The sequence below is a fragment of the Eurypyga helias genome, unplaced genomic scaffold, assembly GCF_000690775.1.
Source record: "Eurypyga helias isolate BGI_N326 unplaced genomic scaffold, ASM69077v1 scaffold36568, whole genome shotgun sequence".
Lineage (NCBI taxonomy): Eukaryota > Metazoa > Chordata > Aves > Eurypygiformes > Eurypygidae > Eurypyga > Eurypyga helias.
In genome coordinates this window covers 1-27104 of record NW_010268209.1, presented here as the reverse complement: position 1 = coordinate 27104, position 27104 = coordinate 1, and the positions used below count along the sequence as shown (strand labels likewise).

Sequence of the window (27104 nt, the reverse complement as noted above, 5' to 3'; positions counted from 1 at the left end):
TGTGAGGTTTGCTTTCCTCTCCCTTGAAGTGAGCTGATGTCTTTGCCAGGGAGAAATCTGCTGGCTCTGGTAGGCTGAACAGTACCATAATCCCTTCTCTCTCCTCTCTTCCTACAAGAAGCTGATCTCTGTAACTTCTTGGCTGCTTTTTATGATGAACAGTAGTTTTTTGGCCAGTGATCTCAGCTTACTGTGTGATGCAAATTGCACGCTTTCCTGTGTGATGTAAATATTAAAAGATCAGTGATTTCAAATGAACCCAGCTTAAACTGGTACAACAGACCTGTCCCAAATGAATTGTGAGAATTCATGGGCTCGCTCTGAAAGGTGCTAAGTAGAAGATCCCTCTGTGGGTGCTTGGATTGGAGATAAACTCATTTGAGATTTGATGTCACATCTCTGGGCTACCCTCAGAAGAGTGTAAAAACCAGAAACGCAGATGGGATGGTTATTGGACAAAGTGCCAGGCTGTCAGCATTTCCACATCTTAAAACCAGAGTGAGTTGGATGGCTTGATGGTCCACGGAAACAATGTCTTGGCCAGTTGGTGCCTTACATTTCATTCTAGGCAAGTTCTCAGAGATCAGGGGAGCTGGCTTACTGTTTTTCGTTGGTTGTAATGCCTCTTGCAACCAGCCTGACCTTGCATGGTTGCTGGTGTCTGCTGGAAGCTTCTTCATCTCATTTTGTAGACAGATTGTCTTGTGCTTGGTAACTGTAGCTTGGATAACTACAAAGGAGGACCGTGGGACTAGTGTCTGGGGTGAGTTGTTTCTATGGGAAATGCAGGTCTGCAGTGGCAGAGTCCTGAAAGGGCTCCTTGTGTGGGTCAGGAGAGGTTATGGCCAGGCTATGGTGGGCTGGAGGTGCTTTGCCTAAGCTGTGGAGAGCTGTGTTAGGAGAGGGACTGGTGGGAAGAACGTCGGTAGGGAGTGTTGTATGTGTAAAATGTATGCATAGTGGTGCTGTGATGTGCTTGAAGCCAGCCCCACGCTTTTCTGGGAGAAAAAACCCAACAACTTTTAAGAGCATTAGAGAAACAAGAGGGAAGTGGACCTCGGGTGAGTTCTAGTGCGAGGAAACAGATGAACAGAGGGAAGGGGATCCCGGGCATGACCTCCACCAGCCTGTGTCAGAGCCTCCTGCCTTGCTCACCCACGATCTGTGCACCAGGCGAGCCTAGAGCAGTGTGAAGGCTGAATCTCTTTTCTGTGCTGGCACAAGTGAGGAATCCCAGGCGTAATGAGCCCCCTGATTCCCCCCACAGATGATGATGGTGTCTGTTCAAGAAAGGGAGAGGTTAGGAACAAAGAACTTAAAGACAAAGACCTTAAAATCTCTTTTTTCAGCCTCTTGTCCTCTCCTCACCCGTCTCCTGCAAGAGGAATGGTCTGATTTTCCAACCTGTCTCGCTAATGAAACGAAACAGCTTGAGCCCATGAGTTTGATGCTGTGTTTATACAATTGCTGACAGATCTGCTTGGCGTCCCTTGCCCTCTTTTGTCTGTTGTGTTAATTGTCGTGCTGCAGTGTTGCCATCAGAGGGAGTGCTTCACCAGGAGTTTTTAAGCACTGGATTACATCTGTAGGACATCTTTTATGGCGCTTACTTTTCCATGCTGTCCACCAGCTTGGCATGGACCAAACCACCTATAGGCCTGCATCAGACACAGGCTTTTACTGGCAAGCACTGCTGCTTCTGGAACAGTTTTCTGAACTCGGCAAAAAACCCCTTTTTGCTAGCAGCCAACAATGAAATACACATTTTTAATTCTTTTGCTCTTGCCCAAGGATAAAAGTGATTTCCTCTCCATGGCAAATCCTTCAGATTCTTCCTATAGGTAATAATGCTGAGGATAAGTATCAGGTTAGGGGAAACCATGAATTTTGATGTAGGCCCAGGAGACTGTAGATGAGTTTAGGTCAGAAGGGATCTCGGAAGGTCCCTAGTCCAAGCCTCTGCGCAAAGCAGGGCTGATGTGGTTAGATCGGGTTGGTCTAAAGTCTTGGCAAGGCACGTTTTGTAAACCTCCAAGACTGGAGATCCCACAGCCTCGTCGTGCCCCTGCTCCAGTGCTTAACCACTCTTGTTGCAAACTGGCTTCTTCCTTCTCTCCAAGCAGAATTTCCCTTACTGCAGCTTATGACTGTGGCACCTTATCCTTTCAGTGAACGGTTATGAGAAGAGCTGGGCTGTGTCTTCTCATTTACCCCTCCCACTGGGTGGTGTAGTCCCCCGTTAGATAGTAGGTCATGAATTTCTGGTCGTTTTGGACTGAGGTGTGGGATTTCGGAATCAGTTTTATTGAGTTATTTGGCCACGGCCATTTAGAAGCCAGGTCACTAGTGTATATTTTGGAAGTACACAGGACAGGAGAAAGGGCTCTGGAATCCATCTGAGCTCTGCCCTCACCCTGGTTCTGTGCCTCTGTTTCCCCAGTTGTAAAATGGACTTAGGGATACTTCCAGAGCTCTGTGGCCTGTCATTCACGTGGCAAAAGGTTTCCATACCCCTGGGAGCAACAGTGTGTAGGAGTGAGTTGTGATCCTGCTCCCAGGAATGCTGAAAGGTGGAAACTTCTGAACTTTATATGCGTGATCCGCTGCTTCCCATCTGCACTGTAAAGCTGTAATCTTCCATAGCAGTATATGCAAAGATACCATCATCCCCCATGAAGGTGTAGAGGCAACACTGTGTTAATGAAAGGCTCAGAGAAAACACCCCATTTTTCACCTTCCTCAAGTTCTCCTGAGTTCTTCCTTGTTACAGCCACCATGTAACTATGAACTCTGGTATCTGCTCCTATAGCATCGTCTCTGCAAATCGGTTCAATCTTTTCCACTTCTGTGTGCAACTCCATTCCTCTGTTACTTATTTATTTTCTCTTTTCAGTTCTAATGCTTATGGTTTCTTTTTCCAGTATGACAGACTTAACCTGCTCAAAGTAAGAATATGTTTTTCCTTTTTCTTTCTTTTTCCCCTCCATTATACCGTCTCTTGATTTTGCCAGTTCACATCCCCCTATATTCTGCCTCTCAGCGAGTTAAAAAAAGGTAAATAAAAGTGAGGATAGATTTAAGCACTAAGTCTCCTTTCCCTTTGGACTTTGTGTAGTCTGTTCAACCTGCAAAACAGGAGTTAAGGGGAAGGAATCTCCTCGTGTTTAGAACACTTGGTGAAGGCAAAGGATGAAGCTTGGATGTCAGTATGATTGTGTGGAAGAGATTAAGAAAGAAGGAGCTGCAGAGATCCTTTACAGAGGAGCCACGCTTGAGGAAATTCAAATGTGAGAAAGCGTTACTGCAATTAATGCAGCAGAAGGGAATGAAATCATGTTGCAGTGTGCTGACACCACAACATGTGCACCCTGATTTAGGAGACACAGTGACAGCAGTGCCTCTGTTTAGTCAATGCCAATTATAGTTTGATTATGAAATTTTTTCCCCAGGAATTTCTGAGTTACGCTTTTTGCTCATTAAGGCAGACAGATGGTAAAACAAATCTGCAGGAATATCACTCCCATCTTAGGCCCCGTGCTCCTGAGGACAAGGTGGTGTGTACATGGATTAATTCCTCCATTTTTTTTAGTATAGGCTGAATTGCATAAGGTCTTTTTCCATGTCCTACTTGCCGAGAAGGATGACTTCAGCCAGAGCCTTTATGAATGGAGGGTATGGCCAAGTATGGAAAAGTGTAGGAAGCAAGAGGAAATTGCCCTGGTTAGTTGATGAGCCATACTGTGCATTCAGTTCTCCAATTTGTATCCCTTCCCCAGGATTTGGGGAAAGGCCTTAGGGGTGTTCCTCCTCGGAATGTCAAACACATTTTGCCCTGTGGCATATACTGTGTTATTGTGGGGTATTTTATGAGAGACCAGTCCAGTGAAACTGGCAGAAATGCCGAAGGTTGCAAGGGGTCCTTCAGAAATGTTGGCTCCATGAATGAAATCCAGGTGCCAGTAAGGTTGACTATGGGAGTGGCATATAGGGAGCATAGGAAACTGAAAGCGGGGAGGTCTAGTGTAAGCAACAGTGTAAGCAACCTCATGTCTTCATAGAAATCTCTGGTCCCATCTGATCTCATTAACCCTTTGCGCTTTTGTTCCTGTGGTAAGCATCCTGCGCATTGTTGGCCCCACCGTGGGCTATCCCAGTGCGGGCAGTTTCTGTGTTTCTGTGAATATGAACTTACCTCTCAGAGTGAAGCTTCCACAGGCTCTGTTACAAGTTGGAGAACAGCATGTTTTCCTTCATACTCCAGACTGGGTAAAGCTGTGAAAAATACTCCTAGTCGAAGGTCAGAAGCAAGATGAGTTCAAAGAGAGAAGCGCAGTGCAATATTGCTTCTGTCCTTGTCTGTTAGACTCAACAGCCCCAAGTGTAATGTAGACGTGCCATTGCTGGTTGGGAGAGGGGGACGGGCACCGCTTGTGACGTGCCTGGCAATATGCCCCGTAGCCGGCCACCACTATGGTGAAAGGCTACAGTACCCCTGGGCTTCATTACCCTGAGGTAAATCCACCCTAAAACGGGGGATGCATGTACTTTATGCCAGTCCTGCTCAGTGTCCGGACGCTGGAAAGCCAACCTGACTGGAGTGGGAGTGTGAAGCTTGTTTCTTCCTCTCTCTCTGCAGATAAATCTCAGTTCCAGCTGAAAGTTGCCAAGCGTTTCTTTCCAAGCTGAGCTAGCTTTTTCATACGCTCCAGTGTGACATGTGGCCTGTCCTCTCAAACCATCCGAAATGCCGTGATAAGGACAAAAAAATCACATACACAGATGATGCAAAAACTGCACTGAAAATCTGAGGAAAAAAAAAAAACCCTCACCCCAAACAGCCTTTTTTTTTTTTTTCTTAGCTTTTCTAGTGATTTTCTTCAGCAGTTTTCCTGGCTCTGTATGTGTCTCCCTTTTAAAATTTAAAATACTATGGAAAGTTTTGCCACTAAAACCAGCCAGTGGCTGATGGCTTTTGTGAGTAAAACTGTCTCCCTGCCTCCTGGCCGTTCTTCGAGGGCTTATTTGCACAGGGTCCGCTCAACGCAATGTGATTTTTGCAACCTTAGCCAGCAGACATGGTAGAAGGAAGCCTCTAAGAGGAGTGGCTGGCCGTGACTGTGAATAGCTCCTCCGTTGCTTGTGGGCGCTGCCGGTCTGCAAAAATGGTTGCAGCACGCGCGCACGGGTTCATGCGTGCACGCGGACGTGCACACCTTCGCCTGAACTGTTTCCTATTACGGACTTGTGCTGCTGGGTTTGCTCTTTGTTCCTGTAACTGGAAATAACCGTGTCAGACCACACTGTGAAATCCATTAAAATCTTCTGTTTAATCCCACTTTCACTAATTGTACAAACCAGATTGGATCTAGTTTCTCTGTCCAGCTTTCTTTTTGATCCTAAGATCTCTGTGCTAACTAATGCTTCTCTTTTATTTTGTTCTTACAGAAAAGCCAGAGTTGGTATAATGTAAGTACTCCAGTTTCTCTTGTCCCTGGGTGAATATGGGCTGGGGGCCTGGGGTGGGGGGGAAGGTGCAAAGGGGCTTTGCAGCAGCACTGCGGCATGCTGACCACTTCCAAAAAGAGGAGAGGGAAATGGCTCAGACCTGGCAAAGGAGGACTGACATCCTGAGGGCGAGGATGCCAGCGACAGAGAGCAAAAGCTTTGTCTTTTCAGGCGCTCTTCTGATGACCTCCACATCCTGTACCTTGCAGTTTCTCAGCAGAGTTGGTCTTGATGTGGCGACAAACAGAGCTGCCACCCTGCAAACCCTTTGCATCTCTCAGGGGCGCTGTGGGGCGAGAGAGGAGTTATTTTCTGTTGACCCCACAGAAACACAAACCACCTATTGCTTCTGCCTTGATCTCATTTTCCTTCTGCAAGCGCGAGTGGCAGCGTTTTTGGTACAAAGCTGGTGGTGTGCAAAGTTCCACTCTCGGTGTCAGCTTTGCACGGTTGAACCCCCACCCCGAGTGCTCTAAAGTAAATGCCAGCAGTACCGTGATTTTGTAGGGATACGCAGCAGCCACTCCTGCCTTCCTGCAGCCTAAGACATAAGAACCAGTGATTTGGGCTGGTGCAGTGTGGTCAGACTTGGCAGAGTCACCAGAGGCAGATTTTACTACTTGCTGTATGCAATCGGCACCAGGATAGTAGTGAGGGTGGGAAAAGACGTGATCTCGGAAGCAGAGAGAAGCGTAGAGGCGATGGCATTAAGAATGAATTTTAAGCCACCCTAGGCCAAACTGGTGGAGAAGTGGCAGATGGAGGAGCGTGGAGTGAGGCAGTTTGGGCAGATGCACGGGCCCAGCCAGGCTGCTGCAAAAATGGATTTGTGGCCGTGGCTAAAGGTGACTTTTGCTATACGCAAGAGCTGCTTCTGACTGTAGCTGCTGAGGTCCGTACCCTGCTGCATGATGCTTTGCTGTGGTCTGCTTCTGTGGGTCTCGTGTGTTTTCATGTCCTCTCTATCTTATCTTTCTGTTCTCTTGTTTTTCCTCCATATATTTTCAGCATGAGAGACAGTACATCCGGAGAGTAAGCACTGGCTGCATTTTTTGTGGTTTCACCCCCCCCCTCCAGTTATTTTCCTTTAGAAAACAAAACCATATTCTAGTTAGTAGAGACATTCTGGCCAGATAAAAGCAGCAATGTGGAAATGCGGATGGGCTGCAAACTCCAGGAAGGCAGTCAGTCCTACTTGGCAGTGTTATTACAATTCAAAATGTGCTAATGTGTCTCCTTGATCCAGTTTCCCTTCTTTGCCAACTCCTTCCAGACAGGACTTTTCTGCCATTTGGACTATTCTGATTCTTCTGTTCTTCTCCCCACTGAGGGCAGCTCTAGAAATGAATCTGTGGAGGCTCCCCTTCGCAAAGCCTTGGAGTTTCCTTCGCTCGCTTTCCCCCACTTTCGGTTCGCATAAACCTCGCCATGCTCAGAGCAAACACCCTCCACATTGTTCTTGTGCCAGTTCATCAGCCCCAGGTGCCAGGCACAAACCAAAAATCTAGTGCTTGCCTCAAAGAGCACATGGACCTCAAAGATCCCCAGAGCATCGGTGGTCAGAATGCCGGTTTTCTAAGATGGCCTCAAGTTTTGCTGCTTTTAACTGGTCTTTTTGTCCTTGTAGCACTGTATCCCTCTTTGCCAGTTGGAACCCTTCCTTTTCCCTCTCCTGGATTCCTTTTTCTCTACTTTTTCCTTAAGATGCTACCAACTTCTCTCGCCTTGTGTGTTCTCCTTTTGATCCTACCAGTGCTTTTTGGGATTGACATCCGTACTAGATAGAGAAGTGGGAGAAAAGGGGTGACCCACCCTCATGGAATAGGTTGGCAGGAGAGACCTGCCCTTTCTTGGTCTTGGTGTGCTTTCTCTGCTTTGCTTTCCAGAGGACATACGCAAACTGGCCCGGGGCACTGGGAGATTTAGAAAAGGACACCAGTTATAAATACTCTCAACCTTTTACAAAGCTTGCCTTGTGTTCATGTCCTCCTGGTGGGAGAGCAGACCATCACTGGGCTGGCGGAGTTCACTAGCAGCGGAAAGAAAAAGTCCCTGAGGTGTTTCTCGTGCCTTTAGCGCGGAAACGCAGACATGGAGACTCCTTCTTAGGGAGTGAAACTCGGTGTGTTGGTCAGCTGTGGTTTAGGCCCCCCCTGTCTATGCTTAGCCATCAGGATGCAGTTCGTGTGTGTCTGCTTTGGACTGGCAGGGTAAAAGCTGAGAGAGTTGTCTCTTTCAGGTTTTCTTAAGTACTAGTAGAATCATTTGCTGTCTTACAGTAGGTCTGAAAGATCCACAGGAGCACAGTTCTACCCATTTGGCCTTTGGGAGAGCAAAGTCTGCCCTGCAGATCGCACGGAGCCCTGTGCCCTCAGGTCTGGAACCAAACGCTGTGCACAGGGCAGCTTTCAGCCTGGCACGCAGGGGGTGAGTCTCAAAAATAAATCCAGTCAGATGCAAGTAGCCATGTAATGGAGAGAGCCCTGCGGTTTCCTTTGGGAAAACCAGTAGGTCTGCCTGTGCACTAGGAGGTGGGAGGTGGCTGAGAGTCTGTGGAGAGCCTTTCTTTGTGGAGACCTTCGAGCAGCGCTCGCAGCTTGGTAAGAACAACGTCGGGCAATCACAAGACTGAACACTGTAAGGAGTGAGCCTTTGCTGGTCTCAGTGTGCCGCCTGTTTTTCCTGCAGTACCCTCTTGGAGATCTTGTAGGTACCAAAGCAGACGGGGGAACTCGGCTGTTGGAAAGAGTAAACCGTTCCCTATAAAGACAGAGAAATCATGCATTGTTTTGGGGAAGACATCAGAAACAGCTTTCCAATGGGTGGCAGCCCGAGTCTGACTCAGCAACAGCAATCATGTAAACGGAGTCTACTGCGAAAATCCAGGCTTGATGATGAGTTAGCAAGGTGTTGAACAAACAACCTTTTCCTCTGTATATCAGTGCCATCACAGTTTAATTTCCAGTAACTGTTTTGTCAAACTAATTTCTTTGCTGGCATTAATCAACATAGCACTCCTGCTGTCAGTGGAGTCTAAACTCTCCCACACAACCAGGGGTTGTATTCTGTTCTTTTCCAGTAGTTCTGCTGTCCTGTCCAGAAGCAATGGAAATCTTCCCTAATAAGCTAAGAGCAGGTCCATCAGTCATGCAAATCGGAGATTTTCCCTCCCCCTTTCCTCTCTGCCTCTTACCATCTCTCCTGCTCACCTGTTTTCTGTGCTGTGCAAGACTCGACCTTTCTCAGTGCTTGTTGGATTTCGCTGTCCTGTCCCATCCCCCAGCAACAGGATCTGTGTATTAACAGGGAGCTCTTAACAATGGGGAGTCACCCTTTTGTCCCCATTTCCCCAACCAAGCCTCTACTCTGCACCCTTGGCAGCACCATCCCCTCCCGACTCTCTGTTTGCAGTAGAGTTAATGTTTGCTGACTCCACCTCCAGGTTAGCGCCCCGGATTCCTCCTGCCATTCATCCCTGCAAAGGGAGATGGGTGGGTGTGTAGACAGAAGCATTCTGGTGAGGTTTTTTTTTGGAAGTAATCCCATAAGCAGTTTCCAGCAAAGAGGGCCATTCCGTAAAGCAATGCAGGTATCTTGCAGATGTCTGTAATCCTAATTCTTTGTCCTTCCCAGGCGACAGAAATTTCATAATAAACAAAATCCCTCCCCTTGGGGTGGCAGATGGATGTTCTGCTTCCTTCTAACAGGGCTAAACAAAGGGACTGGTGTGCTGTCTGGTACCAGCAATGCTTTTGTGGTGCATCTGAGCAGACAGAGCACCTGTCAGTGAGCAACCTGCACTCCCTGGCTCTGGAATGAAACAGTGGCTTTGCACAGGCTTGGCGAGTCACTTGGATGGGTGTTTTTTTTAAATCTGTGTGCCCAGCTGTTTAGGAGGAATGAGGATTTTACATCAGTATTCTTGTGCCTAGTTTCCACAGACTCAGCATCACGGCTGGGCGGCACTGGTGTCTTGTAGACATTTACCTCTGCATCTCTACCCTTGAGCAGGCAGATGGAGAGGCTGGGGACTAAGGACAGCGGGATTCAGGGGTTCCAGCATGCCAGGCAATCTCCCTGGGACCTGCAGGGAGTTCATGTGCTGGAGTCTGAAGGAAGCGCTTGCCTTTCATTGCCAAAGTGACCTGACTAATGAATGAAACCTATGAAAGAAAGACCTGTGCTTTGGGTGGGGGAGGGACTCAGAGATAAATACAGGAGTAGCAGAGCCCTTAAGGTTTCTGACTGTGTGGGTCTCACATGGCTGATTTCTCACAGCTATATCCTTCAGGCTGGTGTCTCCTTGCTCCCCTCGCGCCTCCCCCAACACGCTCTGTCCAGCAACTTTCCATTACAGGAAACATCTGCTGGGAGGCAGGGCTGAGCCTGGGTTACTGCAGGGCATTGGCCGACAGAATTACCCAGCTCCAGTGACTAAAAGCATGTGCGAGTCATTTTGGTATCTTCCCCACCCGCTCCTTCCATGAGAAACATTAAGGGAGGCTGAGGCTGCCGCTTTCGGAGCAGGGACTCCAGAGGAAGGCTGGAGGCAGGCACTGAAGGAATAACTGCTTTCCTGGTTTCAAAAAGGGGAAAAAAAGGCAGCTGAAGTCTCTGAGCTGTTTACCCTCCTGTTCAGTCCTGGAAACTGCGGCTAGATCCGTGAGTTACACCTGGTCCGGCGGGGTTCCGGGCAGTCGGAGGTATTGCAGTTGCTGGCTCTGGCAGTCACAGGCATCGGGCCTCGGTCGGAGTTGCAGATGCCTTGCACACACCCGCCCGGGGCTGCTTAGGCTGCCAGCACTTTTGCAGAGCTTCTTCAGGGGATGCCCACAGCAAGAAGCTAGTGATTCCCAGCAGAAGAGCACAGCAGTTGCCTGCCAGCACGCTGACCCTGATGAGCTACTTCTTCAAAGTCTTCTGGAGGGCAAATCCTCTCTGGGATCTACAAGGGCTGCTAGGGTGGACGACCTGAGCGTGAGCAGGAAAGTAGGGGAAGGCACGTAAACTCCTGCCAAGCTGCTGTTATCTCTTTCGACTTTGAATCTAAACAAGAAGCGGTGACAGCAGGAACAGGAAAAACAGAGTTTGACTGAGAACACGGGAGCTGTGCAAGTGCTGAGGGAACGCTATGGATTCCTTGCTGGAGTGCGGGGCTTTCTGGCATCTTGTGCTGGATCAAGGACTGCCGTGTCTGCTGGGGGACCTGGAGGGGCTCATCGACTCACCGCAAGACAATGCCAGCCGTGGATCAGATGAAATTCCAGCTGTGAGTGTCTCTAAACCGAACTGTTTGTCACTGTACCAGAAGTTCTGGCGCTAAGCAGAAGCATGTGGTGTAGCACAGGTTTTAGACAGGTCTGGACATCGCTTACTGCGGGGATGGGAGGGGAGTGCCCCCCCCCCATGGAAACTGTAGTGCGAAGTTGGGTTGCTGCAGTGCATCGAACCCGAAGCTCAGAGCTGCTTATAATCTCTATTCCCTGCTCCTTTCCCATCCTGTCTGCTTGTCCCAGGAAATCTTGGGCTTGGGCTCTTGCTAGAGCCCTCTCTCTGGCCAAGATCTTTTCCAGATGTTCAGGCTGGAAGTATGGCAAGTAAAAATTCCTATTTCTGTCACCTGCTGGTTAGCAGATTTTATGCAGGAGTGAGATACTTTCCTTTGGGCCCACAGGACTGGAGCAAATACGTGAAGTGCCGAGTCGATGTTAAAACCCACAGTGTTCATTGAATTGTGTGAGGAACAGGGAATGCTGTTTTGTGGGGGTTGGGGGTCTGTGTTTCCTTCTTTGATTTAACAGCATTTGACAATTTTGTAAGGCTAATGCTAAATACCCTTGAGATTCTTCCCAGCCCCGTGACCCCCCCACTACTTCTCAAACAGTTACCTTCTGTAGTCACGTTGATTTTGGGGCGCTGGCTGGGAGGCTGGGGGGTGTGCCCACCTTTCCGCTTCGGGAGATTTGTGCTGCGCAGTTGGTACGTTTGTGGGAGAAAGAACATGATAGATTAGATGGGAGATAGGGGCCTCCTGAATGAACACTTGCCTCTATTTTGGTGAGCTCTGCCTTCGAACGGCGTTCTGGCTGTTAGGAACAGCTGTCAGCACGGGCACACGGCGTGTAGGAGGCGGACAGAGTCACGGCAGAGTTGCGTAAACACCAGAGAGAAGCCAGCTCCTGGCCTCCCTCCGGCCAACGGCCCCGTTTTCCATGTGGCCTGCCGTGAGGCCGAGCGTCTGCAGAATAAGCACAAAACGTGGTTGTGTCCCTGCGAGAGCCTCTCCTGAGCCCCAGGAAGGGGTTCGCACTGTACCAGCGCTTAGCTGTGCGTTCAGTGGCTGGCAGGTGGAGCGCTTGATGGGGAGAGGAACGGGGATGACTGCATTATTCCCGGTGACAGTGATCGTTCAAGTTCCTCTGGCAGGGCTGCAGCTGTACGAAAACACCTATTTTCTGCACTGTTACTGGGAGAACTGGAGATGGGGGCGGCTAACTGATGCGTTGCAGAGCGCGTGTCATACCTGCTTCAGTCTAGGCGTGCTGGAAAAGAGATGTCTCCTGCAGTCACAGCTTCCGTGCAATTCCGTGTTGCTACCTAGCAGCTATGTCTATAGCCCTTCTACTCTGGACTTGCTCTGCCGAGTCAGGTTCTCCTCTTCTTCCCACTTAATGCACTAAATCCCAAATCCTCCCGTCTGTGTCTGCTGTGATGGGAGCTCCCAGCCTCGTGCTTTGTAAGTGCATCTGATCCCCCTTCTCCTTACCGAGGTGTTCCTGTTTCCCCGCTCCGTTTCTCTGTACTCATGCCTGCCCCTCTCTTTAACAGGCGCTCTGTTATTTGCAGGTGTTGAGTCCAACATACAAACAACGGAATGAAGATTTCAGGAAACTCTTCAAACAGCTTCCTGACACGGAGCGCCTCATCGTAGGTAAGGCGGCCCCTCGGTGCAGTGCTCTGTTGTGCTGGCCCATGGTTTGGGGAGGAAATCCAGCACACGTGCATGCAGCTTTTCCTTCTTCAAGGAGATTGCCACCAAGGAACAAGCCCCCTGTGTCGTCTTGTGCACAGACAGAACCCCCCCTCCCCATTTCTAATGGGTTTCATTTGTTTTGCTTGTGGGGAGCAACACTGATTTGTATCAGCTACGGCTCATTCCCTCACGGCTTGGGGAGCGTGTTTTCCTCCACAGTGCTCCCCCAGCCCTGATAGCGTGTTAGTGTTTGAGCTCCTTCCTTGTTTGGTCAGGGTTGCATGTCTCCACATGCATACCACTGAGCTTCCCTTTTTTCCAACATCCCTGCTGCTCCCTACTCACACATGACTGCCCTTCCTGTATCCATTGTGGCTTTGGCCTCGCAGCTGATTAGCGGCTGCCTAGCACACTGCATCTGTTCTGCTGTCTTATGTAACTGGTGAGCTCATCCCACGTCTCCGACTGTTGGAGGATGCACATCCTAGCAGAGGAACAGAAATCGTTTAGGGTGCCTAAACTGGGAGAGCAATGAACAATGGCACTAGAAGGAGAAAAGCAAAAGGCAGATTAAAACCTGGAAATAGGACAGAGGAGGTTACGGAATGACCGGCTAATAAGGGAAGGTCATCAGTCAGTAAGAGACTGTCTGTGACGTGCCCTCGGGAGGAATCATAAGCCAGTGGACAGGGCAGCAGCTGTGGCTCAGTGCTTTCTGGCTCTGCCTTTGGCTTTTTGCAGGATTGTGTCAAGTAGCCGCTTCTCTTAATGCTGCTGCTTATCCTCACCTTCAGGATGTCCTCTCTTCTAGTTTTGGTGCTCCTAAATCACCATCTGTTGTCCACCCACAGATTACTCGTGTGCGCTACAAAGAGACATTCTCCTGCAGGGCCGCCTCTACCTCTCTGAAAACTGGATCTGCTTTTACAGCAACATCTTCCGTTGGGAGACACTGGTAAGGCTGTCAGGCTGCCGCACGGAGCATGCGTTTGATGCCAGCGTATTTGCTGACATTGCTTTAAAAGCAGTCTTTCCGTTGTCTTTCTCATCAGTGTCTCTCTTTACCTGTGTTCTTTTTCTGCCTTCCCCTCTCTGCATGGCTCTGACTGTAGCTGACAGTTCGCTTGAAGGATATCTGCTCGATGACCAAGGAAAAAACAGCACGGCTCATTCCTAATGCCATCCAAGTTTGCACTGACACTGAAAAGGTACATCCTTGAGGCCTCCACCTCTGGGGCCACCCCTCACAGCTGTCAGGGGCAGGGGGATATAAGCGTGTTGGCGGGGTTTTTCCAAACTGACTGCTTGTGCTGCCTGGGAGGAAGCACCAAGGGGAAAGGGCTGGGTGCAGAGCTGCTGCCAGCCTTGGGCTTGAGCTGAGTCTGCACACACGTAGCTCCTGTGTGGGGTGTGGGGCCAGGCAGAGGGTCTGGGTGATGCAGTGGCACATCTCTAAGGGAATTGTTTGTGCTCAGACATGCTCCCTTGGGTGAGAAGCGCTCGTCCTCTCTCTGGGGTCTCCGTGAGCTTCGGTCTGTGCCCAGAAACTGAGCAGCTGTGCTGTGTGGCTTGCTCCGTCCTTCTGTGAACCGTAGCTGGAAAGCGATCCAAACAGGCTTGTCTCTTCTTCCGTTTTTTGGGCCTTTTCTGAACTGATTTTTCTCTCCATCTCTCCCCATTCAGCACTTTTTTACTTCCTTTGGGGCTCGAGACAGGACGTACATGATGATGTTCAGACTCTGGCAGAACGCTCTCCTTGACAAGGTACAGAGACCAGCACCTCAGCGTTGGGGTGGGATGAAAGGGAGGTGATGCATATATCCCAAAGCATAATCCCTGTGACTAACGTGTAAAAAGACGCAGGGACAGCAAGCACATGCGTCTAGGGAGAGCAGGTACGTAACTGCAGGTGCAGTTATCTTTGCCCGTGGAATTCTGTGTACATACAGACACATCTTGCACGCAGTAGGTGCCACTTTGCCTCTGCTGAGGGGCAGAAACATGCCTCTCAGGAAGAAGGTTTTTTGAGGTCCATAGTTCAAGTGAAACAGCCCAGAAGAACGCAGTTCAAAACGCAACAGAAATAGCCCATGGCGCAGGCAAAGCTCGTAGTCTGTGCTTCTGAAGCGTAGCGTTCAAGGTAGCACAGCACAGGGAGCGTGTGTTTAGGGCATCCCAAAACCAAATGAGAGGAATGGTGGGTGTGGGGTGCACTGGCTAAGGGCTCAGTGGGTTTTAAAATAAAGCAGGGATGTGCACCTGCTGTGCCAGAGGCCCCATATGTCCTGTATTTGACCTGAGTATCTGTTCCACAGCCCATTGAGTATTTCTGGCCTCACTGTGGGAGTAGGGCTCCTGAACTGATCTGACAGTGCTGCTAGCATTTCGGGATGTTCTGGCGTGAGTTCATACTATACTGGAAGGCTTAAGTAATCAAGCACCCAGAATACCCTGTTCTGAAAAGTGGAGTAGTATTTAGTGTGTAAAAGGATAGTTGTGCATTGGGCAGCTTGTGTTGCTACCATATGCTGTAATTTGATCGGGCTTTTGAAGTTCCTAGCAAAATCCAGTGCCCTTGGTTTCAAGGTCAAAGCAAATGGGAACTGAGACGTGGAGTGATAAAGACAGGAAATGCTTCCAGACCCCTTTCTCCAAATGTAGGATCCATGCCTGGCAGGAGAGAAGGTGAAAGAGCCTAGCCCATTTTTCCTGATTAAGACATGTGAATTGAAGTGCATGTGGGAAGAAGCTGAAACAGAGTTAGACATTTTTCTGGATAGAAGTTTCTCATTTGAGGGTTTTTCCCATGCTTTTGATTGCTACTTTTGGGAGCTAGATTTAAAATTTCCTGCCTTATCCCATGCAGTGACTATGGGAAGAAGTTCAAGCCGGCAACTCAGAAAAAGTTCACCGCATTTCTCTCATTACCAAGAAATCTTTGTCATTGGTCATAAATTTCTCATGGGTGAAAATCCATCCCCTTTCATCCCTGTACCACGTATTTAAATCACAAGTTCTCCTGCCCCATTTCTGAAGAACCTTAGAAGGCAGTCATGTGGTGATCAACTGACTTGCATCCCTAAAAGACTGGGCTTTTGTGAACAGCCTTGGAAATTCATTTGCTCTTCTGAACTGGAAGTTTGTACACGCTTTTCACAGTAGTATCTGTTGAGACAAATGCTTTTTGATTTTAAACTGTAAAAGAAAATGTTTTTCTTTGTTGCTCTTTTAGGTTGTTTTCCCTGCAGCTGTAATTCTTCAGGCAGCTTTAATTTAAAAAAAGGTGGAGGGGAAAACACCACATAAGGCAATGGGCTTTGGTATAGTAGGAGTTGTTAAATGGAGGCACAGCAGAAGAGGTGGGGAAGGAAATGCAGGTTACTGCTGATGTTATTACTTGCACAGCATTATAGTAGTGGGAAAACTCTTTGCATGTGCTGCCCTGGGTGTAGCTCATGTTGGCTTTCTGATAGTCTTAAGTAACGTGAGATTGTGGCATGGGAAAATAACAAAGTCAGATTTTAGGGCAGGGCCTGGGCTGATGGTGAAGGCTTGCAGGGGCAAAAGGGTCTCTTACTGCTCAGTGGGGGCAATCTGTAAGCCAGCTTGGCTTAACATTGTCAGGATATGTATGCTGGCAGCCCTTAGCCAGCATGGAGCTGCGACAGCCTGCCAGGAGCACACAATCCATGTTGTAGCATCACTGGAATTCAGAAGAGGTGAGAAGGCTCTCACCTCCCATCCCGGGCCTTCCAGAATCTCACTTCTCCTTTCAGGGCAAGGAATGTAATATTCCTGACAATGGTAGTTCCAAAAATTCATTGTATTTTAGTATTCTGAGGTGAAGATGTATGCTGTTCTCCATTCCCTCTTTTAGCCTCTCTGTCCAAAGGAGCTCTGGCACTTTGTCCACCAGTGTTACGGCAATGAACTGGGTCTGACCAGTGACGATGAAGATTACGTGCCTCCTGATGATGACTTCAACACAATGGGGTGAGTGAGGAGGAGTAAAATCTGCTTGTGACAAAGAAAAGATGGCCTCAGGAGCCCAGGAGTCCTGAGGTATTGCATACCTCAAACTGCTGATTGTCCCTGGTGAGAGATTCTGGGTTCTGCCCAAATGTTTCCCCTTAAATGTGTAATGTTGAAAAGCTGAGAGCGTACCATTTCCACATGGAAGGTGGTAGGGACTGAAATGCCTGCCTCTCCGCTTGCTGAGCTAGATGAGCAATTCTGTAAATGCCAAAGCATCCTGGTCACGAGGCCAGTCAGCATGTTACATGGTCAGAAAGTGCTGATGCTTGTCAGTCTGTGTGTAAAAACTTGAAACGTGTGGGCTTGATCTTCCCTGCACTGAGCCGTTTCTGCCTCTGGTCAGACTGGAAACTTCACAGAAGTATTCTTACTTGCTCTGTGTGTCCAGCTGTAGCTGTACTGAGAGGGGTAAGCATAAAAACCTGTGTTCTCTGTGGCGTCTCAGCTACTGTGAAGAAATCCCCGTGGAAGAGAATGAAGTCAATGACAGCTCCTCAAAAAGCAGCATGGAGGCCAAGCCGGAAGCTAGCCCTCAGCTGCCAAAGAAATCTGTCACTGCCAGCACGCTGACATCTACGGGAAGCAGTGAAGCGCCAGCCTCGGTAAGTGTTCTTCCCCCGTCGCGTTGCAGTGGGAGCAGTAATCCTTTTCTCTGGGATCCAGCCGGTATTTCTTTGAATGTACGAGGTGACTGTTTACCCTGCAGCTCCTCTTCCACTGCAGCTGACCCTAGTCCTCCAGTCAGTGGTATCTGTGAGCGTGGCATTTGGCCAAGAAAGTGAGCAAAGCTTGCCTGCCCTAAAAGCCAGTAAGCTGTGACTCCTGGCAGCAAGTGCCTTTCCCTTTTTATACTCCTAGATGAAAAGGAATGGAGTGTTGGAGATGAAAGGGTTATAATTTCTTCTTTGCCTTCAGTTGCTCCCTAGGGAACAGCGTGCGCCCTCATAGTATTGCGGCAGAGCAAACCTTGTTTAGGTACAACCTCAGGTTTTCCTAGCTGTACAGGGTTTGTTTGGGAGCAAACCCTGTGTTGTGTGCTGGTCTGAAGAACTGTATGCAGTTCTTGGAGAGGAGGTGATTGAATGTGTTTTACAAACACCATATGATTTCAACAACACCTTCCTACTCTGTATTATTTAATCCCCAGACATGTCGACGCCAAATGTTCAAAGGCATGAAAATTGGCCCGTGGATGTAAAGTTTTCAGAAATAACCCCAATTTCCAGGTGCTGATCTTGTCCTCAATATGCTCTGTCCTTGCTGCAGTTTGATGGAGTGCTACCAGAGGAGGAAGAGGTAGTGGCGGAGAGTCCTGTGGAAAAAGACCTTGGCATTGCAAATATCATGGGAGAGAAGATCGAGATCATCGGCCCCGTGAACTCCCCTTCCCTAGACTTCAACGACAACGAAGACATTCCCACCGAGCTCAGTGACTCGTCAGAGACCCATGATGAAGGTATGCGGGGCTGGGGCACTTGGAAGGATGTCTCTGAAATAATCTATGTAGTTAGTTACCCTTCCTGGCATTCCAGCTATATTGTTGTGGGATCAGTGGAGGAAAAGGATTAGAAGTGCCTCCTTTGGGTTCCTCCTTCACGAAGTGAAACACACTAAGGGCCTGGTACTGTGACAGCACAGCCTCTGATACTGGCTCGGAGGGTCACGTGGGGCTTTGCGGGCCTGTTTCCCCACAGGGGAAGTCCAAGCCTTTTACGAGGATCTGAACGGCCGCCAGTACGTGAACGAAGTGTTCAACTTCAGCGTGGACAAACTGTATGACTTGCTTTTCACGGACTCCCAGTTCCAGAGGGACTTCATGGAACAGCGACGGTTCTCTGGTAAGCTGCCGGCGGCAAAGCCCGGTCACTGACGGGGGCTGCGAGGTACGGAAGGAAGGGCTCAGCACATGTCTTGGAGGTGTAACTTTCCCTGATGACGGAGGGATTGTGCAATATTCTGAGCAGATCTTGGGACAGCTGTAGTCTGTACCAACAGTAATCAAAATCGCACCCAGCCTTGTTTGGTTGTCTAGTTTTGTCCTGTAAGAGGTGCAGCTAAATTCATGGAAGAGGCAGACTCTTATGTGAGGAAAAAGCTTTTCTACACCAGACACTGGCATGGACTGTGCAGCTGATGATTGAAGAGAGTGTGCCCTGGCATGCTGTAGCCCTCCTTTCCCTGTAACTGTAGGTTTGCTGGAGGAGATATGACCCCAGCCTTTCCCTCTTTCCCGGCACTTAAAAGAGTGGAAAACATTAACATTTACATTTACTAGAGGAGACCTTTCTTTCCCACTGAGTCAAACTCTAGTGCTTCTGTAGCCAAGCTCTCCGAGGGGAAGGAATTGTCCTGAGCTTGGTTACATGGTTATGCTTTTTGCTAGGCCACTGACATCCCTTTCCAGTTACTTAAATGGAATATTGTCTTGTCCTCTCAGATATTATCTTTCATCCGTGGAAGAAAGAAGAAAATGGCAATCAGACCAGAGTGATCTTGTATACCATTACCCTCACCAACCCCCTGGCCCCCAAAACTGCCACTGTCACTGAGACGCAGGTATGCGAAAGGGGAGTAGGGGTGTCACGCCTTGCAGAAACAGACCTGTAATTTATTTTCTTGTCTTGGGCACGCTGCTTTGCATGTTTTCAGTCTCCCTATCCATTTCCCTTTACACGTTTTTCTTGTATTAACTTGCTGCCCGCTGTCACTGGGAATGTGACCAGCTATCTTGCACTCGCACTGGATTGCATTGCCCGGAAAGGGCCATACGTGTTCCAGCGAAAGCAGCCGAGTTTGCAAACAACCCAGCACGTTCTAACAACTCTGTGTGTCATCCCTACTGGTGGGTTCTGAGCTGTGGTCAGTTCAGCAGATGTTATTCACCAGCAGGGTGTGAGAAAGACACGATGCTGTCTGCCCAGTCCTTCTCACAGCTCTGCGCAGAGATGTCCAGGCCTTGTTATTAATGGTGAGGGCAATTAGTGACCTGTTAGAAAGGGGAGCATCTGCAGTGCAGTGGGAAGAGCCAGGCCAGCTGTATCTAGTAGGGGCCGCAGCTAGAGAGGGAGGAAAAGCCGCCTTCCATGTCCAGAGAGATGTTCAAGAGGCCAGAGGTATATATGGAGAGTTAGCTTGAGGGAATACTAAGAGGGGAGCAAAGAAAAGCTGGGATGTGGCCTGTTTTATTCCGAGTTTGGGGTCAGCCACCGAGGCGCACTGTGCTGTGTCCTCGCTGCAGTAAGTGGAAATAGCCTGAAGGAAAAGCCGTACAGCGTGTATGGATCTGCAGTTAACGGAGTCTGTCTGTCTCCTTTGTGAGGTTTACTCTGGGGCAAAGAAACAAGCAGCTCAGAAGGGCTTAAAAGAAGTGACTGACATGTTTTTACAGTGTTTAGAACGGCAGAATAATTTACACCAGGAAGGAGCTCTGCTCAAAGCAGGGCCAGCCCTGATCTCCAATCAGGTTGCTCCCTGACAAGCCAGGCACCAGTTGAATGAGGTGACACTTGCAAAGGTCCAGAGGACGGGTCCTCATGTGGCAGCGTATGGAACTACATCCGGCAGGAGATGCTGGAGGTTGAGCTGCTGGAACTGAACATCCCTTTTGAAACACGCCCTTGGGAAACACCCGAGCGAAAGGCTTGCTTTCCTCGGGTACGCCTTCCGTAAAGGTGGGCCTGGGTGTGCTGCCCCCGGTTTGTGGTGCAGCTGTTTGAAGTGCTAGGGAAGGTGCCAGTCCATCCAAGCCGTGCTCTAACCAGACTAAGCGTTGCCTTGCCATGCTGTCTTTTATGCAGACAATGTACAAAGCCAGCCAAGAAAGCGAGTGCTATGTCATAGATGCAGAGGTGCTAACTCACGACGTCCCCTACCACGATTATTTCTACACCATTAACCGCTACACGTTGACTCGTGTCGCCAGAAACAAAAGCCGACTCAGGTACACGTCTTTTGGGATAAAGAGCTTTGTCGATGACCAAGAGTCACTTTTGGGTGGGAGTTCTGGTGTTTGGTGTGGTAGGATGGGCTGGGGAGCGCTTAGCCTTATTTTTTTGCCCTGTTGCCAGAACATACCTGTCACGGAGTTACCGTAGGGGCAGCTGCCCACTGTGGTGACATCGAGCAGACAGCAGCCCCGAAGCAGAGCAGAAATAACAGTGTGCATGATTATTTCTCATACCTACATTGACAAAGGACTGTGAATTGACATCGCCTCCAGGAAGCAAAACGGGGAGAATGACTTTCCTTTCCTCACACAGGGTTTCCACAGAATTACGTTACAGGAAACAGCCTTGGGGGCTGGTGAAATCCTTCATTGAGAAGAATTTTTGGAGCGGTCTAGAAGATTATTTCCGTCATTTGGGTAAGAGTGGTGGGGACTGGAGCTGCGGTAATGACCCGCAGACATAGGTCACGCGTGCCTCCCTGCCAGGCCAGCGCCATTTTTATTAAACGCTCCCCCCTTGCTGTCCGCAGAGAGCGAACTGACCAAAACTGAGAGCACCTACCTGGCTGAAGTCCACAGACAATCCCCCAAAGAGAAAGTGAGCAAGCAATCCACGGTGCGCCGGAGGAAACGGGCCCACGCTCACCTGCGGGTGCCGCACTTGGAGGAGGTGCTGAGTCCCGTCACCACCCCCACGGACGAGGAGGTTGCGCATCGAATCAAGCACGTGGCAGGTGAGGAACTCCAGACCCCTCGCGCTTGGGGGTACCCCTGGAGAGGAGGGTTAATGGGAAGAGGGGTTCCAGTGCAGGGAGGATGCTTTACGATTGAGTGAGTGAGGTGGAGGGGTGGGTAGAGGGAAGAGGGTTGTCCTCCCCATCAGACAGCATTTCCTAGCCTAAAAGCATCCATCTCCTCAGGTTCCACTCAGACACGGCACATCCCTGAGGAGAGCCCCAGTGGCTTCCACCTGCAGAGTGTCTCCAAGCTGCTCCTTGTCATCAGTTTTGTGTAAGTGATTTCTTCCCGTCCCTTCACAGCCAGCCTTTAACAACTTTGGTCTTTTTGTGTTTCTGGCGTTCAGTGCTCCCCTGTGCCAGTTTTTCTTTTCTCATATTCCTCTCTGGTCCCAAACTTTGCACAGCACAGGGAAGAGAAGAGCGATGACAGGCAGAAAACGAATCAAAATTTACCTCAAATGCCCTGTTTTGTCTGGCTTGACGCCAGCTTTTACCTGTACTTAGCTGGCCACTGCTCTGGCTCTGGATCTTATTTTATCAAAGTTTCTCCTTTTCCCCCTCAGTTCTGACCTTGTTTTAACCAAACATGGGCTTGCAGACCTGCACGAGAGTCCAAAATGTAGGTCAGCTATGCTGTCTGGGACACAGGCAACACTGAGAGGGGGAAGCAGGGTGAGGAGCAGCTGTGCAAGGAGAGGGGAGTCAGTAGTTAAAAGAGAAGAAATCCAACACGTAGAAAGACACTTTTTTATTTCAGTTACTCAGTTCAGAGATTTTCAATGACATGTAGAAACTAGTTGATTTTTTTTTTAATTTATAGTAAAAGTCATGTAATGTCATCTGCCAACAAACTAGCTGTTACCATGGAAGATGACCACACAAAGCGCTCTGGGAGTTATCACAGCAGGGTTCGGGGTATGTGAGGGGTCTGTTCCTTCTTCGCTCTGGTCTGGTTCTGGGCAGCAATTCTGACGAGAGGTACCATCTCAGAAAGAAGCTGGGCTGTTTTAAGAGATTATTTCTGCAAAATAAAGGGTAGAAACACATAAGGCAGCAGAGATTGGCAGGATTTTAGCAGCGAGAACTACGTTTGGTTTGGGTCCCTTTTCTGCCACCACCTTTCACAGTTGCTAGTCTCGGACTTGGCTGGGTTGGACCTTAGAGGAACAGCAGAACTTGGGCTCATTCTTTCCTTAGGCTCTACTCACCTCTTAGTGAGGTGTGAAGAACCTGAGATTTGTAGATTGAGGGAACTTTTCAAATTGAGCTCCTTTCTGCATTTCCTTTTCCCGCTGGGGATGGAGACTGCAGAGGCTGGCAGCAGCAACCCAGCTAGTTAAGACAGCCTCACGCTACCTTCTGCGCCTCAACAGGTGGGATGCAATGAAAACTCTGGGTAGGAAGGCACAAAAACCTTATGACCATCTCCCCTGGCAGGCTACTAGCTTAGCCTGGTGCAGCCAGAGAGCCCTCCGCTTTCAGAATGCTCTTCTGGCCAGTTGCCATCCTCCTGACTGAACTGGGCGATAGTGGGCCATTCTTCCAGCAAAACAGCTGTGCTGTTTGGAGCCAGGCACGAGCACGGTATTTGGGAATCTGTTCCCTGTGCGTGGCTGATGGGAGGAGCAGAAATGCCCGTGTGTGGCGATGGGGGGGCGAGAGGAGCGGTAGGGCGTCTGGTCTAAGCGCTGGCGTGCAGGGTGGTGTTCCCATCGCGGTGCGGTGGGAGTGGGCGGGCTGCAACGTGCGTCTGTGTGTCAGCGCCCCGCGTGGGCTTTGGGCTTGGTGGCGAGAGCCACGCACAGCTCAGCGGATTTCACCACGGATTGCAGGCACGTGGTTATTTGTCTGTCCTTCTTGCCTCTCTTCCCACTGTTCTTTCTTCCCTCCACCCCTCATGTATCTTCTGTGCTGTCTACAAGCTGCTCTGCTCAGCCCAGTTTCTCCTGGTCTGTGTCAGTCTGTTTCTAACCTGCATCTACTCCGTCTTTTCTCTTCCCTGCTCCCATTAGGATCTGTTTCAGGTACTGTCTCTCTTTTTACCTCTTTACTCTGCTGTTTTCCTCCCTTTCTCTGCATTCAGCACGTCCACTCATCCAGCCTGCTCTGTCTGACCCATCTGTCATCCTTGTCTTTCTGTCCTTACTGCTCACACACTTCTCCCACGAGGTGAAGTTTTGGGTTCTGATCACCTGGCCCTCACTCTGATTAAATTCCCACTCACATACAGCGTGGACCTGGGCCCCCGACACCTTCTTCAAGCCTTGAGCCTTTTCCCAGGCGTGACTGGCAAGCAGTGGGCTATGAAGTGCTCCTAGTGAACTGGCTGTTTTTCTTATTTCCAGTCTGGTGCTGCTGGTCATTCTCAACATGATGCTGTTCTACAAACTCTGGATGTTGGAATATACTACGCAGACGCTCACGGCATGGCAGGGCTTGCGGCTACAGGAAAGGTACTGTCACACCTGCTTTGGTATTGCCTCTTCTTGCATGTTTCCTACAGATGTTAGAGGCTTTCCCAGAACGCCAAAGCCCCAGGCTGTCCTGTAGATTGCTTCCTTTTTGTGTCAAACAGAGGAAGCAGGTAGTTAGCTGGAGCTGTGGGGCCCATCAGCATTTCCAGACCTGAAACTGCTGAACAGTTGCAGCAGAAGACAGTGCGTTAAGGCAGCCTCTGCTTCTTCCCAGGCATCCCCTGTCACGGAGGATGCTGTACGGAAGACTCTTGTGATCTTGGACCAAGGTTGTCACCTCCCCTCCTTCGATGGCTGAACCTCCCTCTGTATGAAAAGCAGTGTCTTAGAAAGAGCCCTTTGTGCTCAGAGGAGAATTTGGGCCTGATGACACACGATTGATGAGTTAGGTGTGAGTCTAGGTATCAGTAAGCTGTTAGAGCGTGGGAGGAAGAGAGGGATCATTAGGAGGACACAGGCTCCTTAATGACCCAAGCATTCCCTGGCAGTACTGGATGGTAGGCAGTGGGGTGTGACTGCAGGTTGACTTTGTTTCTTTAATAACTGGTAGCGTGGAACATGGCCCAAGGCTTTTTGGACATCCTGTTTCAGTGTAGTGTCCACTTGCTGTGTGCTGAGATGTGTAGAGCTCTAGGCTGTCTGGCAGCATTTCCCCACTTCCTTTTGCAGGAAGCATGCCGACAGCCTCCAACCAGACCGAATTTATTGCTGGGATTAGTCTGTCTTTCCATACTTCCCCATCTTGTCTGGGGCCAAGGCAGACCTGCCAGGATGCGTTCCAGAGCACTTTTTTGTAGGTGGTGACCTGATGATGTTTAATGACAGCCAGCAATTTTGTGGTTTGAATTCCTCCTGGCATTTTTTAGGTGAATGCCTTTTTATGTACAGAAGTGCTAGGTATCCTGCCTGAATCTCTGTTTTCAGAGGCTGAGAACATCCGAAGCCTGCTTTGCTACGGTGGTTTTGTGCTTTTCTGGCTGTACTTTTGTGTGGTCACAGTTACTCCCTCGCTAAGTTGGGTTTGACTTTAGGCATCCATAGCCACACGCTACCAGGGTAATAACTTTTTCCCCATGATTTCTCCTCATTAGGGAAGGCAGTTATTATTTTCTCCCTAACAGCCCTGCTACTTTCCCATAGACAGACACATTGAGTGATTTTGCCTGCTTAATCTTCCTCTGGCATTTATTTGGATCACTACGATACAGCATTTAAGTACAGAACGTGTGTGCTGTGTGTATGCTGCTTGCAATGGGCATGTTCTGGAATTACAGGGGTAGCTCTACTCCTTTCCCCATCCCCTTCACACAGGTACCTTCACTGTGGTGCAATCCTGACTGTGGTGGAAGTAGACTGAACCCAGCTGCTGGGGCCAAGGCCAGGTGTGCTCAGAAACATTCAGGCTGAGGCTCCAAAAATTATTTTTCCATTTCTGGTTCTACTGAGAAGTTCTCTGGGAGTGGGGGCACTCTAGAGTGTCCTCCCCTCAGACAAGGAAAGCAGTCTTCAGTAGTAACTGAGTGTTACTTATTAGCATTAAGAATTATTGACCATGGGGAATGGGTCCATTTTTAAACTTGTCTTGGTTTTTATTGTTGTGGTTAATTAACACTTATTTGTTTGATCTCCAGGTCTGGAGCCAGCTGAGCAGGGCAGATGCAAGCACTCAGAGTGCTGATGGGAGGCTTAGAGGGCTGCCTGGAGCTGCCACTGGGCAGGAGGTGGACATTGGCAGTGCTACGGTGAGGATAAATCTCAGTTGAGCAGAGCAACGTCAAGGCAATTAGCGCAGGAGTTGGAAGGTGGGGTAGTGGCACCCCACTCTGCCTGTTTGCTAAGGGAAGAGGGGAACAAGTTACATTATATTGCCAGGGAGAAAGGAGGTACTTGCCCAAGAAGTGAGTTCTGGCTGCAGGTGAGCTGTTGCCTACGCAAGGACTTCCATAAAGGCGGCCTGAAAATCTCTAGTGTAGCCTGAGAAGAGAGATTCAGCTATATTAGAAACCAGCGGAGCCCAAGAGGTAAGCAGAAGATGAACTAGGAAAGACTTTTAGCTCTGTTAGAAAGTAGCTAGCATGTCGTGGCTATCTTAACTGAAGGCGTGCAAAAGCAAGGAGCCATAGCTCTCAGAAGAAACAGGCAGAGTGGGCTGCTGCACCTTCCTGACAACGCTAACTGCCTTGACTCCACTTCTCCTATTGCTCTGCTCGACTGAGATTTATCATTGCGTTGGCCCCACCGAGCTCCACCTCCTCCCCAGGGCCCGTCACGTGGCCCTGAGCGGCAGCTCTGGGCATCCAGTCCTGGAGATCCTCCCATCAGCACCTTGAGTGCTTGCGTCTGCCCCGATGCTGCTCCCCTCAGTAGCCTCCAGCCCTCTTCTGGAGGATTAATTGGGCCTGAAGGGAGGGGATTGATACCTACGCTTTGCCCATCTTTGCCACTAATTAGCTGATTACCAGAGGTTCATCCATATTAACATTGGTATCCAATTTAGGAAAATACTAAGCACATTTAAATGCACTAGAAAACCTACCCCTTTAGGGTGAAAAGACAGACAGAAAGTGATACAATCTACCTGCTCCCCCTTGACTTCAGTTTCCCTAGATTCACTCTTGCTCGTATTCCACCTGACAGGTTACCCCAGTCTCAGACAGAGTGGGCCCAGTTATTAGAATCCCAGCAGAAGTATCATGACTTAGAGCTACAAAAATGGCGTGAGATCATCAAATCCTCGGTGATGCTCCTAGACCAGGTGAGACCGTACCGCCGGTTAGCGCTGTGACTGGAGGGTCACCGCGTCTTCCCCGTCACCTGCTGGCAATCCTTCAGCCTTACCTAGTTCCACTGCGCTCCGTCAGGCGCGTCACCCCGTAGATCCGACTCCTGACATGGCAGCAGGTACCAAGGGCTGTTTGCAGCGTAGTGCAGCTTCTCTGTCACCGCAGGGGTCCCGGGCGTGACAAGGAGAGAATTCTGCAGGGCCCAAACCTGTAGATTAGCACATCTTATATCTAGTAACTGGCATCCCAGTTTGGAAAACAAACATTTTTACTTCAGCCCTGGCTCCAAGAGCCGGCTGTACACCGGGCTGCTTAGAGCAGAACTGATAAACAAAAGCCTTGCTCCCCTATGGAGGGGGCTGCTCACCCCTTCTCTGTTTTCCGGGAGAACGGTCTCTCACGGGCTCCCGTCTGCTCAGTCCCCAGCTGACGCACTGCTCCCAAAAACCAGGTGGTTATGGTATCGATGCTTTACCTGGAAGGAGGAGGCACCGATGGGGAAGGAAATCCCGAAGTGCTGTCACCTCTAGGGTAGCTTCACAGTGGAGAAATTTCTTGTCTTGCAGATGAAGGATTCACTAATAAATCTTCAGAATGGCATCGGGTCCCGGGACTTCGGGTCAGATCCAGAGGAGAAACGGAAACGTT

General features: G+C 49.5%; 1 protein-coding gene across 1 annotated transcript in view; it reads left to right on the top strand.

Annotated features, from left to right (window-relative positions):
* GRAMD1B (GRAM domain containing 1B) overlaps positions 1–27100 on the top strand; it is a gene marked incomplete at its 3' end in the record, with an annotated part of 29118 nt that extends 2018 nt beyond the window's left edge. The window contains exons 2-18 of the mRNA XM_010157688.1: positions 5446–5466; positions 12352–12436; positions 13330–13433; positions 13591–13686; positions 14162–14242; positions 16356–16471; positions 16959–17115; positions 17780–17969; positions 18208–18351; positions 18951–19069; positions 20311–20453; positions 20773–20876; positions 20990–21193; positions 21380–21470; positions 23545–23652; positions 26311–26428; positions 27023–27100. Of these exons, the coding sequence (XP_010155990.1) occupies positions 5446–5466; positions 12352–12436; positions 13330–13433; positions 13591–13686; positions 14162–14242; positions 16356–16471; positions 16959–17115; positions 17780–17969; positions 18208–18351; positions 18951–19069; positions 20311–20453; positions 20773–20876; positions 20990–21193; positions 21380–21470; positions 23545–23652; positions 26311–26428; positions 27023–27100 (1959 nt within the window). The remainder of the gene's footprint in view (positions 1–5445; positions 5467–12351; positions 12437–13329; positions 13434–13590; positions 13687–14161; positions 14243–16355; positions 16472–16958; positions 17116–17779; positions 17970–18207; positions 18352–18950; positions 19070–20310; positions 20454–20772; positions 20877–20989; positions 21194–21379; positions 21471–23544; positions 23653–26310; positions 26429–27022) is intronic.
* Positions 27101–27104: the final 4 nt, after the last annotated feature.